This window comes from Teleopsis dalmanni, chromosome 1 (assembly GCF_002237135.1).
Source record: "Teleopsis dalmanni isolate 2A chromosome 1, ASM223713v2, whole genome shotgun sequence".
NCBI lineage: Eukaryota > Metazoa > Arthropoda > Insecta > Diptera > Diopsidae > Teleopsis > Teleopsis dalmanni.
This window is the reverse complement of record NC_051846.1, coordinates 185,357,356-185,375,477: the sequence shown is the minus strand read 5'-3', so window position 1 is coordinate 185,375,477 and position 18,122 is coordinate 185,357,356. Positions and strand designations below refer to the sequence as shown.

At 29.7% G+C, this 18,122-nt stretch overlaps 2 protein-coding genes and 1 non-coding gene across 3 annotated transcripts; 2 read left to right on the top strand and 1 right to left on the bottom strand.

Moving 5' to 3' along the window:
• Positions 1-1,904: 1,904 nt before the first annotated feature.
• On the bottom strand, positions 1,905-11,387 carry LOC119670687 (sorting nexin-25-like). Its single transcript, XM_038081064.1, has 13 exons — positions 10,485-11,387; positions 10,151-10,247; positions 9,918-10,052; positions 7,921-8,097; positions 7,682-7,854; positions 7,373-7,621; positions 7,159-7,304; positions 5,213-5,932; positions 4,892-5,047; positions 4,327-4,464; positions 2,859-3,256; positions 2,327-2,609; positions 1,905-2,274 (listed from the first exon to the last, which is right to left on the bottom strand). The coding sequence occupies exons 1-13, from the start codon at positions 10,702-10,704 to the stop codon at positions 2,008-2,010; spliced, it is 3,159 nt and encodes a 1,052-aa protein (XP_037936992.1). The 5' UTR covers positions 10,705-11,387; the 3' UTR covers positions 1,905-2,007.
• Trnam-cau lies at positions 4,759-4,831 on the top strand. The gene has a single exon. It is a non-coding gene; the product is annotated as a tRNA-Met (tRNA).
• A 1,145-nt stretch (positions 11,388-12,532) lies between the features above and the next one.
• LOC119670683 (RRP12-like protein) lies at positions 12,533-18,092 on the top strand. Its single transcript, XM_038081057.1, has 14 exons — positions 12,533-12,713; positions 12,793-13,340; positions 13,395-13,511; positions 13,575-14,368; positions 14,433-15,048; positions 15,207-15,466; positions 15,540-15,674; positions 15,742-15,901; positions 15,970-16,242; positions 16,481-16,749; positions 16,823-17,001; positions 17,299-17,520; positions 17,583-17,868; positions 17,971-18,092. Exons 1-14 carry the CDS (start codon positions 12,572-12,574, stop codon positions 18,071-18,073), a joined length of 4,104 nt encoding a protein of 1,367 aa, XP_037936985.1. The 5' UTR covers positions 12,533-12,571; the 3' UTR covers positions 18,074-18,092.
• Positions 18,093-18,122: the final 30 nt, after the last annotated feature.

Genomic DNA, 18,122 nt, shown 5'->3' with positions numbered 1-18,122 from the left:
AAAATTTAAAGAAACTTATGCTAGACTAGCTCTTACTACTTTACGAAGTATATTTCTTCTTGAGAAATATGAAGAATGAATATTTTAGTATGCATCTTTTTACTTGTACTGGAGAACAGGTTTCGAGTTGCAATCTAAGTAAATGGGACCGCTTAGAATCGATAAGCCTGTCCATAAATCTTATGTCTATCACAAAATGCTCAAAAAGGATTAGGAACTAAAATCTACAGATATCTATAACGCCAAGTTGTTGTTTTTTTTTACAGAAAAAGAAAGCAACTCCATTTATGTTCAATGTAAACATTTAAACTTTATCACTGATTATATAAGCAGCGATAAAATCAAATACCTCTGACTACATTAAGTTCTTTCCTGTGTTCTAAAGACCAGGTAAGGCACAGAAAGGTTAGCCGCAATATGTAGATAGATTGGTATACACATATTATGTACCAATTCATAAAAAACAAAATAGTATATGAGATTGTCAACAACCCTGTTCGTAGGGAGTTGGAACGAAAAAATATGAAGGCAAGCAATGACAAGGTTTAAACAATGACTAGGTTATATCAAAATTAAACGAAAGAAAGTATACTCGACTCGTACCAGCGCTCTAACAAAAGGATTACAGACCGATCGTAGGTCTACTGGTTGGCTAAAATAGGAATCATTAATAATAAAACTTTCAGAAAATACGGAGAGCTGAAAAACGATGAGAATTTGGAACATTTCTCATGTTTATGCCCTGCGTTGTCACAAACACACTTTAAACGCTCGGTGGATCTTCAATTTATGAAGTTAGAAGACATATTACACTACAAGCACTATTTAGATTCAATATCTATGGTGTCATAACAGGTTATTATTTGTGCCCAAGTTAGCTTTGTTGCACCTTAAGCTAACCAAACCTTAATTCACCAAAAATGTTGAGATCCAATAAAAAAATCTATGCGGTACTTACATCCAAATCAACCAAACGTAACATCATACTTCCACAATTTTAATCTTTTATTTATTTTTGTTTTTTTTTTTTGAATAAATATAGACAAATTTATGAATCATTTTTACATAAACACTTACTTTATTTACACACAATACATAATATTTTTTAGGTGTACACATAACATATCTTGTATATAGAGAGTATTTATTTATTTTGTGACCACAAAAACCATTAAAAATACATTGCATTTAATTACATACATTTAATTTATAGAAACTATTTATATATATTGTATTACAATGTTTACATTTTATATTGTCTTTAAAAATTTTATATAAATTAATTTATTTTACATACATCAAATTAAAGTGTATATGATGTCAAAACATATAATATCTTTGGAATGTACAGATTTGTATTATTTTTCGAGATATTGAAATGAATAGTTTATATTAATACTGCTTACAAATCGAGTTTAAAACTTAATATATATGATTTCACAAAAACAAAAATTTCCTAGATTTTTATATTCTTATAATATATAATAACAATGTATAAAATTCATAAGCAAAAATAAAGATTTTTTATATAAACTTGAAATTTGCACTACATATCAAGACTATACTATAACGTCGTTCTTTTAACATAAAAGTACAATTGATATAAGAAATAATACCAAAAGCCATGAAAACTCAACACAACATATTAATTACATTATATGATAACGTAGGTTTAGTTTTAAAATATTTATAACGAAAATTTTTTATCAATTAAAACAAGTTTACTTTTTTCAAAAATTGTCAATAATTAATTAAAAAATTTTAACTGATTTATTTTTAATTTTTTTTTTTTATCAAAAAGCCACGCTAAAAATAAATTTGTCTGAAGAAAAGAAAAACGTGTACTAAATACAGGTTTTTCATTTATAAAAATTTATAAATATTTTCAACAAAATTTTATATGGTTCAAAAGCATCTTCTACTTATTTACTAATAATTTTACATTACAATTTTTTTTATAAAAACATTTCAATATCAAGAACAAGGTTTTATAATCTACTCTGAGCATTATTTACTACTGCCGCTTGTACCAAAATGGGTTTGTATATGCTGTTGTTGGTGTTGTTGTTGGTGTTGCTGTTGTGAATGATGATGATGATTGTGACTATGATTGTGATTATGATTATTGCTGTTGTGACTTGTTGTTGATGTTAAAGCATTTGCGTTAAATGCATTTGTAGTAGTTGCTTTGACTTTGATGGTCTTGCCATTGGCTGTCACTTTAAGTTGACGTATTTCAGGGAAAAATTCGATCATTAATATCTCAAGTAGTTCCTAATAAGAAATTTTTATTAAAATTGAATTAATAAATATTTTAATTACTTACGTAAAATAATTGCTTATTATAAATTGGATTTTGTAAAGCATCAAAGACTTTTAGCACACCATGTTTGGCAGCTTGTGCACCAACCAAATTGCATAGCACCTCCGGTATATTATCCATTAGTAATGCCTTTGCAGCATTTGTTGTCATCTCTTTCATATCATCAGAACGTACTGGATATGCGGAAGCTAAAACACCTCCTGGCCAAAATGATTTTAGAATGGCGGAAAAATAATGATGTAGCATTGATTCCTCAAAGAGACCCATCACAGATTCACGTATTTGCCTAAGTTAAATAAATGAAAATAAATATTGAATATATATATTTTAAATATTTTATATTTATTAAAACAAATATTTTAATATGTTCTTTTATATATAAAATAATGTTATATTAATCATTTATATTAATTTATATTAATCAAAATCGTCAAGAACTTCTAATGTATAAATATTTATTATAATATTAAATACATTTCAAGGTTAAATGTAAATAACTACTGCATATCGACTGATCCCCACTTTAAGTACTTACCTATTAATTGTTCTACCATAAGTTATTTGTACAAACGAAATCATACTCTTTCGTAGCCATTTAAAAACTCCACCCATATCGAATATTTCTCCCAACAGTGCATATAATGGTTCAGCTATAGAATCTTTAACATCTAAATCAGTTAGAAGTTTTGCATCACCTGCTGTGTCACCTTCCAAATATGTTGATATGTCTTCCTCATCACGATGTAAACCCCAAAATGGATCTGCTGCTTTATTTAATTCATTTGCTTTGGCAGCATCACTTTTAAATAAGGTTGACAATGAAAATTTGGATTTTTTCGGAGATGGCATCGTTTGTTTTAAATGATCTGAACTGGGACTCAAAAATGTATAAATTGCTTCGCTGCCATTTAGATGATCATCTTCTAGAATAAACTATTTTCAAAACAAAGGAAATTATTATAAAATATTATAAAATATGATAAGCTAGAGAAGTCAATAAATATATTATTTTTTTTCTGTTCTGAAATGCTAAGAGGATAAACTTGAAAACCTATAATTGATACAATAACTCCAATAAATGCTAATAATGATAAAGCATAATCTGACAGGATCATATAAAGTTAAGCTTAGCGTAGCTATACACAATATAGATTGCACATTTTAAATAGCACTGGTGTGATCCACAAACAATATATATAATTTTGGTTACATAAGTTTAGGATATTATAAGGTAAGGATGGAGTAAGAAGTAGTATTGTTTGGGATTAAGGATGGATGAAGGGTAGTTGGGTTTCCGGAGCAGCCGGGTTTACGGCCCAAAGCCAGACGTCAATCAGGAGAGGTTTACCACTCCTGCTAATATAGAAGTTTCGTCCTCTTGTCCTGACCAACAATTATCATTATAAAATTAACAACTTTGAGAACTTTGTTGTTATAAAATAGTGAATTTGAAGCAGTGGACATGCTGCAGTATAGGACGCAGAAAGTCATAGACGATATTCAACCTCACTGACGTTGTCTCCGTTGCAATAGATGTAGATGTATTTATGACATGAAGGAAGAGAGATCGAAGTATGAAACTAAAAGAAACGAAAAGGTAAGACTCTACTTACTGTTGAGTCATTTGAATGTTCATTCAAAAAGGTCAAAAAGTAACTACCGGACTTTATTTTCGTGCGTTGTTAGTTGATGTTTGAACTACCTATATAAAATCAGACTCAATCTATTCATTTTAAAACTTTGACCAACAATTTTTCTATATATTTTTTCTATATAAAAATCTATACAATAGTCAAGTACAAACTAATGACATAAATAACTCTTTCACAGCTATGATTAATAAGAGTAAATATACATATATAAATATACATAGTACATAAAAATGATATGTTATTTAATAATGAATTCTCAATGGGATTGCATTAATTATTCATTATACAATGTTAAGCAAATCTAAATTTTTTTTCATATTATAAATAAAAAATATTATTAATAACACTTACGTTGAGAAACTTCTGTATTTGTCCTCTCGCTTTTTCTAGGGCTTGTTTGTCATTTTTCAGAAAGAAAAATTTAAAATTTGTAGGCAAATCAAGTGATTTTAAATTAGCCGAAACGTGCCTTAATTTTCGTTGTAGATCCTATAAAAATAGAAAATTATGATATAAACTTTTTAAATAAAAAATTTATTTGATATACCATACAATCATACTAAATTATATTATGCAAAATAAATTTAGAACTAGTTTTTATCTAGCTTAATATAATTTATTAGTACTTATTATATAGAAATTTATAATTAAAAATAAACTTATAGGAATACAAGAACAAAGTTAAAGTTTATCTTATAAATTTTTATAACAGTATTTAAAAAGCCTTTTTTAAATTAAAAAAAATTATATTATTTAAACAAATTTTGTGCATGGGTATTCAGAGCCTCGGTGGCGCAGTAGGCAGCGCGTAAGTCTCATAATCTTAAGGTCGTGAGTTCGAGCCTCACCCGGGGCAATATTTTTTAATAATTATAGAAATGCATATATACCTATATAGAAGTATTTTCGAACTTACGTGTACTTGATTTAAGGATCTCATAACAACCCAGCCACTTGAAATGTTACCAAGTCGTGCCTCTGATTTTCCAGTACCTGAAGATGGCGGTGCATTTATATCTTCATCAACATGCACTAAAATCATAAATTGCAGTGATTCTTTTTCATCTGAAACCTATGTATATAATAAAAGGAATCATTAGCTAACATTTAAAAAAGAAAGAATTTCGTAAATGAACAGTACACCTAATGCAAATATAATTAATTAAGAGAACAAGAAATATAGTAAGATATAACACATGTGGTTTAGATTTTTCATTAATTTATAAAAAATACATACCTCTACACTTTGTATAGTCGCCTTCCATTTGCCCAGATGTTCAGTCCATGCATCTGTACGTTTTAAATGCGCTTCCGTTTGTCTTTTTTCATTTTTCAACCAATCCATCTCCTTTTCCAGCATTTGCAATACCTTCGATTCTGGTTTCACTGAGTATTTCAAAGCATCGAGTGCTTGAATTTTTTTATCGATGCGTTCCTGTATTTGTTCTAACTTTTTTCTTGAATAAGACGTATGCGCTGCTACATCCATTGTTGCAGTACCACAGCCATCTGGATCTAATGAGGTAGTTTGTTCATCCTGATTATCATTCAGTGTGCGTAATAGTAAGGTGGGATCTTTAAAATCGTCCGAGTTAATTGTTTCTTTAAGTAAACGATACTGTTCGCTCAACACAAATGGTGGATAATATTTTTCTTCTAAAGTTTTCACTATATTCTTTTGTATATCAAAAAATATATCAGGACCAGTATCGCCAAGTAAAAATGTTTCTATCAATTTTCTTTCATGTTTATCAATTTGTATTTCAGGCTTTGGCACTCGAATGTAAGTATAAAATATTTCAGTGCCCAACTGATGCCAAGATGTTTTATTGGTATGTTTCATTTCTTCCACTGCTAAGTAAAATCCAACTAATGCACTGGCTTTTAGTGGTTCTAAGAAAATTGTTAGGTATCTACGACCAACAGATGTGCTAAGTATTTCAATCAATGTGAGATCCTTTAAAAATAAAATAAAATATAGTCAAGTGAGTAGTTAAAAAATATTCAGAAACTGCCATAAGAAAAGGGAAAATGGCGCTCGGTACGGCAATACAAACTATAAGTAAATTTAAATCTGATTCTTGGGAAGGTCGGGCTAAACTTTTCGACTGTACTGTATCCGTAACACTTTTATATGCATCAGAAGTGTGGGGTCTACGTTACTGTGAATCACTAGAAATCGTTCAATCAACGTACTACAAACGTTTGTTAGCACTCCCCCAAGCTACGAACAATGCAGAACTTAGACTTGAACTAGGCCTTGTAAAAATCTCATATAGAGTTTTCAAACGCGCAATCGATTTCATTATACGAATTCTCCAAATGGACCAATCAAGATATCCCAAACAATGTCTCCTTCGTCTCATTTACCTACACGTAAATAATTCTTCTACAAGTGAATTTAATTGGGTTACACAATTTAATGAGTTTCTTAAAGTTGTAAATATGACAAACTTGTGGAAAACACCGACTGCAGCAACTTGGATTGATAACCGAACTACGGCCCTTGAACGCTATCATAGATATCTTAAATTCAAAGACATTCTAAAATCCGCCAACTCACAATCCATGAATTGCAATTTATTAAGAGCCCTGGATGACAAACCTGCCTGCTACCTCTTTGACCGTAAGCAATTTTTTATGGCAAAGGTTATCGCCCAATTGCGGTTGTCATCAACTCACTGCACTCGTTTTTGTATTAACGGGCAAATTCATAGACTCGAAATCAACAACCTTTGTACACTTTGTAATTTAAAAACTGAAGAAACGTTGAATCACTTTATGTTTGAGTGCCCTATTTTACTCCTCAGTAAGAGATCACCATCTTAGTTTCTTACTTACAGTCTTTAGAGACAATAAATCTCTCATTTTCAACTGCATTGATCCGCAATCATCTAAAGCAATATTCACATATATAGTAAATAGTCTTAAAATCAGATCATTTATTATAAACGAATAAGATTTTGCAAAATTACAATTATTTCCCTACTATTTATTTAACTTAACCTTTTTTTTGTTTTTATCTAATATTTTTATTAAATCTAATTAGTAATATTTTTAATTTAAATTAAAAATAAGTATACATCAAACCTCCTTCTGTTACAACTATAAGTTCAGAAGCAGAAGTAAATAAATGTTGAATTGAATTGAAATTGAGTTAAAAAATATTATATGTACACTTACCAAATCACTGGAATAATTACCATTCCAACCAAATTTAGACAAATTCTTTTCACATTGAATTTTTGCAAAGTTCAGTTGCTGCACATAACGTTTTAAACGTACAGCAGCAGATATTTCTGATTTGGAGAGGTTATGATCGTCTGTATCTGGATCAATAAATTAATTTGTATTATATATGCTTGTCTAAATTAGAATATTTTTAAAAAGTTTATACCTTTGGCACGTTGTAAGTTTTGCATTGTGGTGGCATGCATTAAATCATTAACGATGCTCTTTCGTATAAGTGATAATTCCTCCAAATTACCGGAATTATTTATTATCTTCAAAAAATCTTCAAAACTTGCTGCGTATTCATAGCTACGTTTATTGATAGCAGCTGCTGCTAGACGTGACTCAATGTTTTGTACAACTTTTTGATTGATATAATCCGATGATGTCAACATTTTAATCATGGGAAAGAATACTGCAAGTATATGTCATGTAAATCTTTTTTTTTTTTTGAGAAGGTTGTGAATATATTTACTTTTATATGATAAAATTTCACATAGCAACACTTTTAATGGTGGAAGAGAATAACCTCTTGGCAATAATAATATCACCATTATTTCACATAATTTATGCAAAAATTCCATTTCTTTTTCTTCACTGACCAAATATGAATTTGTTGAAAACACTGGCGCACTAGAAGTTTCAACACTGTAATATATAAATGTTTTATGTTAATATTGTATATTGTTAATTGTATATAATTATAATACTTACGCCCTTGCTTCAGCAATGCGTATCTTTTCTAAATGTACTGTAACCCGATTAACCATATCTACAGCTATAATTTTTGGTGCATCCATTTTTATGGCACGATCATGTATTTTTTGAACAGCATTCCAGAAGTCCTCACGTACGATGTCATTGATAAGCTTAGGCTTAGTCACCACATAACTAAAAATAAATGGTTTAGTTGCTATTCAATTATTTGTTTAAGTATAATATGGTGTATTAAAATTAAATAAAAATGTAATTAATAATTTTTATGTCTTATAAGAGAAATGTATATATAACTGTTTCGGTTACTATTGAATATCAATGATCAGATACAATAAAATATCTATTATCAGTCTTCTTGAAAAATACTATCAGTCTATACACCTATTTCGGTCACTATTAAATATCAGTTATCAGTTCCTTTAGATTTTAATAACAGAAGAGTACATACAGCTGTTTTGGATACTATTAAATATCCATTATCAATCTTCTTGAAAAGTACTATCAGAAAAGTCTATATACCTGTTTTGGTTACTATTAAATATCAATTATCAGTTCTTTTGGAAAGTATTACCAGAAAAATACATACAGCTGTTTCGATTACTGTTCTATAGTATACATATATATTACACATATAATAAATAATAGTATTGATAGAATACTGAAGAAAGTAAAGAAAAAGACATCTATCGCATAGTAGAGAAAAGACCTCATACCATAACCACCACCAAACAATTCCAAGAAAATAAATATTAATATTTTAATTATAATCATTATAAATTATTTAAAACCGTTTACGTCACCACTGACATTATATTTATACAATACATATATCTATATTTAACTATAAATAAATATTCATCTATTTTTAGCTCTTTGTGTCGTATTACTAAACTATTTATAACGACAATATGACGTATATACTTTTTTGTATATACGTATATATGTTTTCTAAAAAGTTCATATGCCTTCAGAAAATTCGCTTAATACTCCCGTGGTTACTTTTGTTTTGCTGTATTACATAATTATATGGTATTATATATATATATAAAGCTTATAACTATGGCGATTTTGCAGTCTGCAAACTACGTTTATATCTACGTTTATAGATCTGAGTTTATATAGTTATAGTTCATTTTAGCACAATTAAATTCCAGTAGTAAAGTTTTAATGATATACAGTTTGGTAGCTCGTAAAATTGAAAAAATTTTAGCAATCCCATTATTAGGCCACTAAAGAGACATAAGTCTTTCGATTTGCTGATGGATCACTATAGGTTAAAAAATCGTTCTGCTAAAATTCTCTTCAATGACTTTTGCCGAAAGAGGAGAAGGTAGGGCTTGGAGTCACTAGGCAATGTAACATGTCTAGCGCAATCTTAATCCAAGCATTCAGCGCATTCATGTAGCACTACTGAATAGTTACTTGGCACCCGCTAGGTAATGAACTTATACTGCATACTGCGAGCCCTATCCCCAAGAACGGACGGGTCTACATCCCGGAGCCACTCATCAAGTATGATGACCAAATGTCATTCAACACTCCCAAAAGGGACAATACAAGCAGATCGCTGTTGGCTACAACAACAACAGTCCTATTCCCAAGAATTTAAGTTTGAGTTGTGCACATGATTTGTAATTGTCACGTAAGGGTTTATAATCAGCCGTCAATGTAGAACGTAAAGTAGATAACATAAAAGACATTACATGTAGATGGATATTGGTTCTGTTAGAGGAGAAGGGTAGATATTCTCACATTACTAAATTTAAAAATTTTTATTTTCTTAAATAATAGGCTATCGATTGGATTAGTTAATACCAAAATCAAAAATTTTTATCATTGAGTTGAATTTTTATCTAAAATAAATCTCAAGAGAATACTGCATTATTCAAACTCTATTATCTTTATACAAATAAACAGTAAATGTAAGAAATAGATAACTTATATTCCTAGACCTAATCTAAATAAATTTTTGAAATTTTTTTAAACAATCTTACCCCAACCAAGGCAGCATGAAATCCCGCAATACATATTCAATTATTTGTTGTAATTGTAGGTCAACAGTCTTCCCAAATATCAATGGCAAATTTGATGGATTCTTAATTGGATTTGGCAAATCGAAAATACTGCTTCTGAAAAACAAATAAAAAATAATACAGAATACAAAATACAATAAAATAAAATAATTAATTATTTAAAGATTATGACTTAATGAAATGCTATTATTTACTTTGTGGCATTGTAGAGCACATTGGAAGGTTCCCGATTAGGTTTGATTGGTTCATTTGTGGTGAAGATATAATGTATATAAATAGTAGCGACGACAGCTGCAAATAAATACAAATAAATAAAATAGATTTTAATTAAATTATGGGAAATTTTACAATAAATATATTAATTGGAAAAATATACAAAAATATGTATGGATAAGCAGCTTACTGATAAGAATAGTTTTGCTTTTTTTTGTTTTTGTTTTTGTTTTTAGAAGCAAACAAACTGTCAAACACAGACAATATTCAAACGAAATGGTCAAAGTACATTAACATCATTTGCATTTTACTTACCCGCCAGCGCCAAGAGCAGTGAATAACCTACAAACAGGAAAACGAAGAAAAACGCCGGATAATACCAGAGTACGGCCAATAGTGCCAAGGCGAAGGCGGTAGCATATATTTTCCAATTCACTTGCAAAATACGCAGTACATAACGCAGCTTTGTTGTTGCACTGGTGGCAGCATCGTCAATCGGTTCAATTGGAAATAATGGGCGGCGGCGGCTTTGCATTTTTTCCACTAAAAATTATTACCAACAACAAAAAAGCAACTGTGTTTCTCTACAAAACTAATTGCTTTATGAATTTTGTAAAATTCTACTGCAAACGATTTTAAAATACATTATTTATTTATAATTCATTGCCATAATTACGTCAAAACATTTATTTTAGCTGGTTATGGTTTTTTTTTCTCAGTATGACATTGTTTTTAAGCCTCTACTTCTACCTGCGCTTCTTCCTTATCCATATGTTTGTGCGTGCGTTGTTGTTGTTGTTGTCGGGTGTTTAAAGTGGGTGGTGGTTAGTTGGTTGAAGATTATTACGACCACTTTTTTTGTTTAATCAGGTACAAATCAATATTGAAAATTATTTTAGGCAACAAGTTATTAATAATAATTTTAATTGCGTGATTATAATAATAATTATCGGCGTCGTAAGCCTTAATTAAGAGTCGGCCTTATATATGAAAATCAATCTTTTATTGTATCTATCAAATGAATACGCAAATTGTGAGGCTGTGCTTAGAATATTCACATATTAATTATATTTTTTCAATATTTCAATTTCGTTTAAATTAACCTTTTGCTTTCAATTATACTTTTTCGTTTTTTTTTTATAACTTTATATATTTTAAATGTGTTGATATATATTTATTTACAGTTTCCGCGAAACTCTTGCTATTGCTACAATTCTCAGCGATGATTTTTTCTGAATGACGATAAATCCCAATAAAAACAATGAGTAAACCCCAAAAACTCTAAGTACAAAAACAAATCACTATTTTTAAGAAATACTCTTAAACAAATACAAGAGTATGGAATGAGAGTATAAAACAAAATGAAAATGTTTTTTTCCGTTTGTTGTGATTACATGCTTCAAGAAATGCTTCTTTTTGTATTTTATTCACAATAGAACATGCTAACTGTACTGTGAATAAGTGCTGATTTTGTGTAATATGGTCAACTTTATGCAAAAACTTTTTGTGTGCACAAAAAGTATATTAATAATTCAACTTAAATAATTAATGTATTAAAATAAAAATAAATAAATTGAAGTATACTCACTCATTTCGATAAAGGTTGATTAATTTAGTTGATTTCCAAGAGATTGCAAAACTAGCTTATGACGAAGCTTAAAAATTTGGTCTGTAAAGGTGAATATTCGCAGGTGATCGTATCTGTAAAAGTTCGTTCTTTCACAAATGTTCGCTTTGGTATGGATACACCTTAAGATGAATGTTTTAAAATTTTGATTGCGAGAACCTCTTGCTGCGTTTTTCCATTTTTGTATACAAATCGTATACATTTCTTATAGGAAACTTACAAAATATATGCAAAAATGTACAACTGAAGTTCGATAATCTCAGGTCTAAACGTAGAATCGTGTATGGTGTATAGATTGAACTGCATAACAAATACTTTAACATTGTAAAAATGTATAATTGAAACATTCAAAAAATTGTAAGTAATAAATAATTTTTTGATATTTAAATGTTTTAAAATATACATTAATTAAGACTATATAGTATATGTAATATATGTAATACATAATTACATGCATATAAACTAACACAAAATATGGTTGTGTCAAAGCGGTACACACTCTATAAACCTTTTTTTCTACTAATTCAAATTTTCACTATCCGTCTCAGTTTTACGCCATCTTCTATACAATTTCAAAATAATATGTTATAAGCAAATTAATTTGATTGTTTATGATTTTAAAATAAATTTAATATGTATTATATATTTATAGTGTTGACAACTCTAGCCGCTACCGTACGAGGAGAGCGCATTTTTCCACTTCTTATTGTGCGCCGCACACGTGCTTGTGTAAAACTAAAAGTCGACACAAAAAAATACTTTAAATAATTAAAATATGGGTAAAATTCGTTCAAAACTCAAACGCAATACAAAAGGTAAAACATGGAGCAAAGGACAGTCATCAACTTCTAATCCAGAGCAAATGAAACATCGTTTAAAAGCAAAGTCAAGATTCTTTCACTCCAACTTAAGTTTAGGTAAATAAATAAAAAAAAAGTATTAAAATATCATTAATTTAAAAAGAAATATTAACAATATCTTTTTTTTGTAATTCAGCACAAACAGAAGGCAATGAAACTTCTAATGCACTTACCTTGGAAGCGGTACAAAAGCATGAGCAGCGTCAAGCTTATAAACCTGAATCAACAGTTAATGACGTTGCCTTTAGTTTGAAATCATTTAATATCAATGATGAAGATGAATCTATGTCAGAATCACAACCAGGAGGCACATTTCAGACATTTAAAACTTTTGCTTCCACATATAGCAATTGCAGTAATATGAGCTTTAAAAAGTTGCTTGTAGGTTTTCGTGCTACATCAGATCTACATAAATCAATGCTTGCGATTTTAGCTGCTCTGACAGAAATAATTAAGGAACGTGGAGGTACCGAATCATCCACAGAGTATTTTCTATTATTAATGGAGCAAATTGAATCGAGCACAGAAGATGAGGATATAAAAGCTGGTATTTCTCTCTTAGCAATGGGCATTAAAACTGTACCACCGGCTGTTTTGAGAAAACGTTTCAGTGAAACTGGACAGATATTAATAGCATGTCTAAAACGTTTCATTGATCCTAGCCATCAAAACATAATACGTTATGTATGTGATTATTAAGTTTATTTTTAATTTTTATATAAAAATAATTTATTATAGATTATTGGTTGTTTATCTGTTTTACTGCGTGCACAAGAATATGCAACCTGGACGTATTCCTCTACATGGCAATATATCGATGCTATTCTTTCTTTTACCATACATGCCAAACCAAAGGTGAGTTTGCTAAATATTAATACCAAGAAGTTCTCCAATTGTGTTTTTTTTTCTTTTATGCAGATACGTAAAGCTGCTCAACATGCAATTGTTTCTATTGTACATGGCAGTATTTTTATGTTACCGGCGAAACCAGTAAATGAAAGTAACAGCAAAGATACTAATAAACAAGAGCCAGTAAAAATACATCCGATCAGTAGTCGCGTTGCTAAAAATTGTGTAAGTCACTTCCAGCCAGAAACATTGGCCAACTCACAAACAACTGTTCTACATGTACTTTCATTACTGAAAGATATTATAAGTGGATTTAAGTCAGAAGATATACGGAATATCTGTGAACATTTACTTTCCATAATGACGGCTGCAAATGTGCTGATACGCACTAACTGCTTTCAAGTATTGCATGCACTTTTTGCTTCACGTACCACAAATCTAAATGCTGAACTTTGTGCTAAATTGGTGGCAGCAATTCATGATTATCGACCAGACCGTGCGGATGTGCGACAAACGCTCGCCTGGTTAACTGTAATGAAAGAAGCATACATACATCTATCAATATTAGATATCAGTTTTTGTATGAATGCATTGCCTACTTTAATAGATATATTAGCAAATGATTTATGGTTATCGGATCGCACTGAAATTATAACTTCAGTGGCTAACTGCACAAAAGAATTGCTAAATGAATGTATTAAACCAGCTTGTGGTTCAATTATGTCAAGTGATATGTATCGCACACAAATAGAACGCATAATAACCTTGTTAACTAAAGTGCTGAATGCACCATTTGGTGATGTAGCCAAATATGTGATATTAACATTTTCTATTGTCTTCGAAACGTGCGGTGTAAACTTTAGGTAAACTTTACTTTTTTGTAAAAATTGTTTAAAACTAATGTTCATATATGTTTTGTTTCTGCAGGGAGGAATTAGCACCAGCTTTACTGACATTGGCTAAACGTTACGACACACAAAACACTTTTCGTATACAAATTGAACACTCAATTGTGGCAGCAATAACATACCTTGGCGCTGATTTTGTATTAAAGACAATACCAATTACTAATACGAAGGCTGAAGTTCTATTAGAAAAATCTTGGTTGCTTCCATTGTTGCGTGAAGGTGCTAAAGGTGCATCATTTAAATTTTTCAAAGAATCTATATTACCACTCGCTATGGATTGCTATAAGAAATGGCATCAATCTGAGCAACAAGATTCTACGGCGCATACTTATGAATTGCTTTGCTGTCAGTTATGGGGTTTATTTCCAGGTTTTTGTCGTGAACCAAAGGATCCAGAAAATTTTTATCTTATAGCACCCACAATTGGTAATGCTTTAGATAATAATCCAGAATTTCGTAAACAAATTTTTGATGGTTTCGTTGAGTTAATACAAAACAATGACAACGAAGAAATAAATAACGCACTGGCCAAGTATGCTAAAAACTTTTTGCCACGACTTTTCACTATATATAGACAGAAACCAAATGGTACATATGAAGCAGATTTACGTATAAAGTCTTTGGAAGTAATTAAAGTGAGTAAAACAAATATGTATTATAAATATTTAAAAACATTTAACTTGGTTTGGTATTCGGTCTTAATCAGTCTTCTAAAACGAACATTTTTCCGTTCCATATCGGTCTGAATACACTCCCTATTTTTAAAATTTATGTAACTCTTTTATCTTCCTAGTTATATTTAACCAAAACGCCTGAAGATATTTTAAATGAACTATTTGAATCGGCAAAGAGTCAGTTGGTTAAGGAAACCTTAGGAAGTTTTGAGTATGATGCAGTTTTTGATGTAACCGCTGCTTTGGTGCTCTTTCAAACCAGTGAAAACATACGTATATTTTTTGATACCTATATTGTTCCAGTTTTAAAGAATGAAAAATCTAAGCTAGTAGCGAAAGATGAACAAAAATTAAAAAAACAACAGAGAAAAACTTATGAGTATGTTAATAGTTTTAAATTAATTTTTTCATTATTTAATTAATTGTTTTAAATATTTATAATCCACTTTAAGGCTTTTGCGTGATTTACTCACTTCTGAGAGACCTTCTTGTCAAAAATTTGCACGAAAAAATGTGGTTGCTTTGCAAAAACTATTATTGGAAGCGTTCACGACTAGTTGTGCTGTTTGTCAAGCAGCGAGATTACGGTAGGTTTGTTTAAGTTATAAACAATTCTATAAATGAAATATATATTTTTATCATTTTTATAATTAGTTGTTTGCAAATTCTAATCAAAAACCGCAAATCCTTAACTCATAATGACAAAATCGTTATAAAAACCATACCAGAGGCAGTCTTATCCTTTAAAGAGTTTTCAACGCGTAAAGAAAATGTATCTGAGGAAATCATTATTACAATAGCAGAACTATATCAAGTAAGTTTAAAATAATATTTTATAAACTATAATTATATATTTAATTAAATTTTACTCGACACTATTAGAACGCTGAAAAATTGAATGATTTAGTGGATATACTCACTGCTGGCTTAGCGGGAGATGAATCTCTAGTATCGAATACAATTTTAACCTTCCGTACCATACTGCAGCATCAAGGAAAGAATTTAACTGTTAATACACTAGAGTATATTCTTGAACAAGTCTCAGTATTTTTGGTGCAAAAATCACGTGCACAAACAGAAGCATCGATAGCATTTCTTATAACTTTCATCAAGGTTTTACCGATACCATTAATAGCCAATCATTTGGAGACCATTGTAAGCATATATAAAGTACTTTTAAAGTCAATATAAAAATACTAAAACTTCTAGTTATTAATAGTAATTATTTTCATTAAATATATTATGATTCAGTAACATTTTAAATATATATCAAATATGAACTCATTGCAATGACTTTTAGAGTCGTCTGCCGGAAGCTTGCTTTAATTTATATTTTAATAATAAATTTTTTACTTTAAGTTTTTATTTATATTTTAATATAATTACTTTTTAGATGAAATCACTGTCGGCTATGACAAAAGACACAAAACGTTATTGTCGCATCCATGTTGGTTATTTATTAAAAAAGCTCTGTAAACGTTTCACAGCTGAAGAACTTATCAAATTTGTACCTGGAGATGATGAACTGACACATAGGCGCCTTAAAAAAATACGTAAACAATTACGTAGGGAAACACGCAAAAAATTAAATGAAGAAAAAGATAAAGACGGTGATGAGTCTGATGAAGAATTTGTAGCTGGCTTGGAGAAGAAGAGCGTAACGTAAGTATATTTCATATCGATATATTGTAGATAAAAAAATTTATGATTTAAATTTGTGATAATTTTCTTTTAGAATTGATGACATACTTGCTGATTCAGATTCAGATTTACCAGAAAATATGAGTGATAGCGATGAAGATGACAAAGTTAAATCAACTAAAACTTCAAAGAAAGATCGTAGTATATATATACGAGAAGACCCAGAGGATATTGTAGATTTAGCTGACTTGAAGTCCATTGGAAATGTTTTAAGTAAATATCGTAAAATAGACAACATTATAGTAAACATAATTATTTTATAGTAAATTAATATATATTATTATTATAAGTCATATCATATCGTCTTCCTACATATCATGATCCTTCATTTTTTACTCCTAGTCAAAGACATGATCTGTTTCTATGGTATTAATAATATTGTTAACATCTTTTCGAGTAATGTGATCTCTGATGTTTCTATTGAAATTTGAACGTCAACATAAATTTCAAGCCATTATAAATATGCAACTTTTATAAATAATATATACATTTTTTTAAATATAATTATAGCCAATCGACCAGATATTGTAAAATCTGAAAATGCTAATGCAAAAACAAAAATCAAGGATTCAAATCGTGGATTTAAAACTGCGGAAGATGGACGACTAATTATAACTGATAAAGCTTTACGTGATGCCGATAATGAGAGTGATAGCAGTGAAGATGAAGGTATCGAAGATAAAGACATGAAAAAATCCACAAAGCGTGGTATGGAAGATGATTCAAGCGATGGTATGTAACAATTTCATTATCTTATAAATTTAATATATTTCTAAACTTATCAAAATTTACAGAAGAACCTAGTACCGGGTCTAAAGTAAAGCGTAAATTAAATGATGCTTCTAGTATGCGTTCAGGAAAGACATCTGCCTCACGTTATACTACCGGTGGTAAAGGTATACATCGTCCACTTGGTGTAAGTGACACAGTGTCAATGAAATCAGGTTATACAGCAAAATCAGCGAAATCACAAGGAGGCAATGAATATTCGACTAAAAAAGCTAAAGGTGATATGAAGAAAAAGGGTAAATTGGATCCATATGCTTATATACCGCTGAGTAGAAATACATTAAATAAAAGGTATATTATCCATCTTCAGAGTTTTTTATATATATATTGTTAAACTTAATATACAACATCATAACATGATATAAACTATTTATGTATATTATTTTATTACAGAAAACGGGCCAAACATGCGGGTAGCTTTAAGAATATCGTAAATGGTGCACGCAAAGGCGCACTGAAAGGTGTTAAAAACAGAATTAAGAAATCATATAAGTAATCACATATTAATATTAAAACATTATATAGTATATTAAATAAATAAAGTA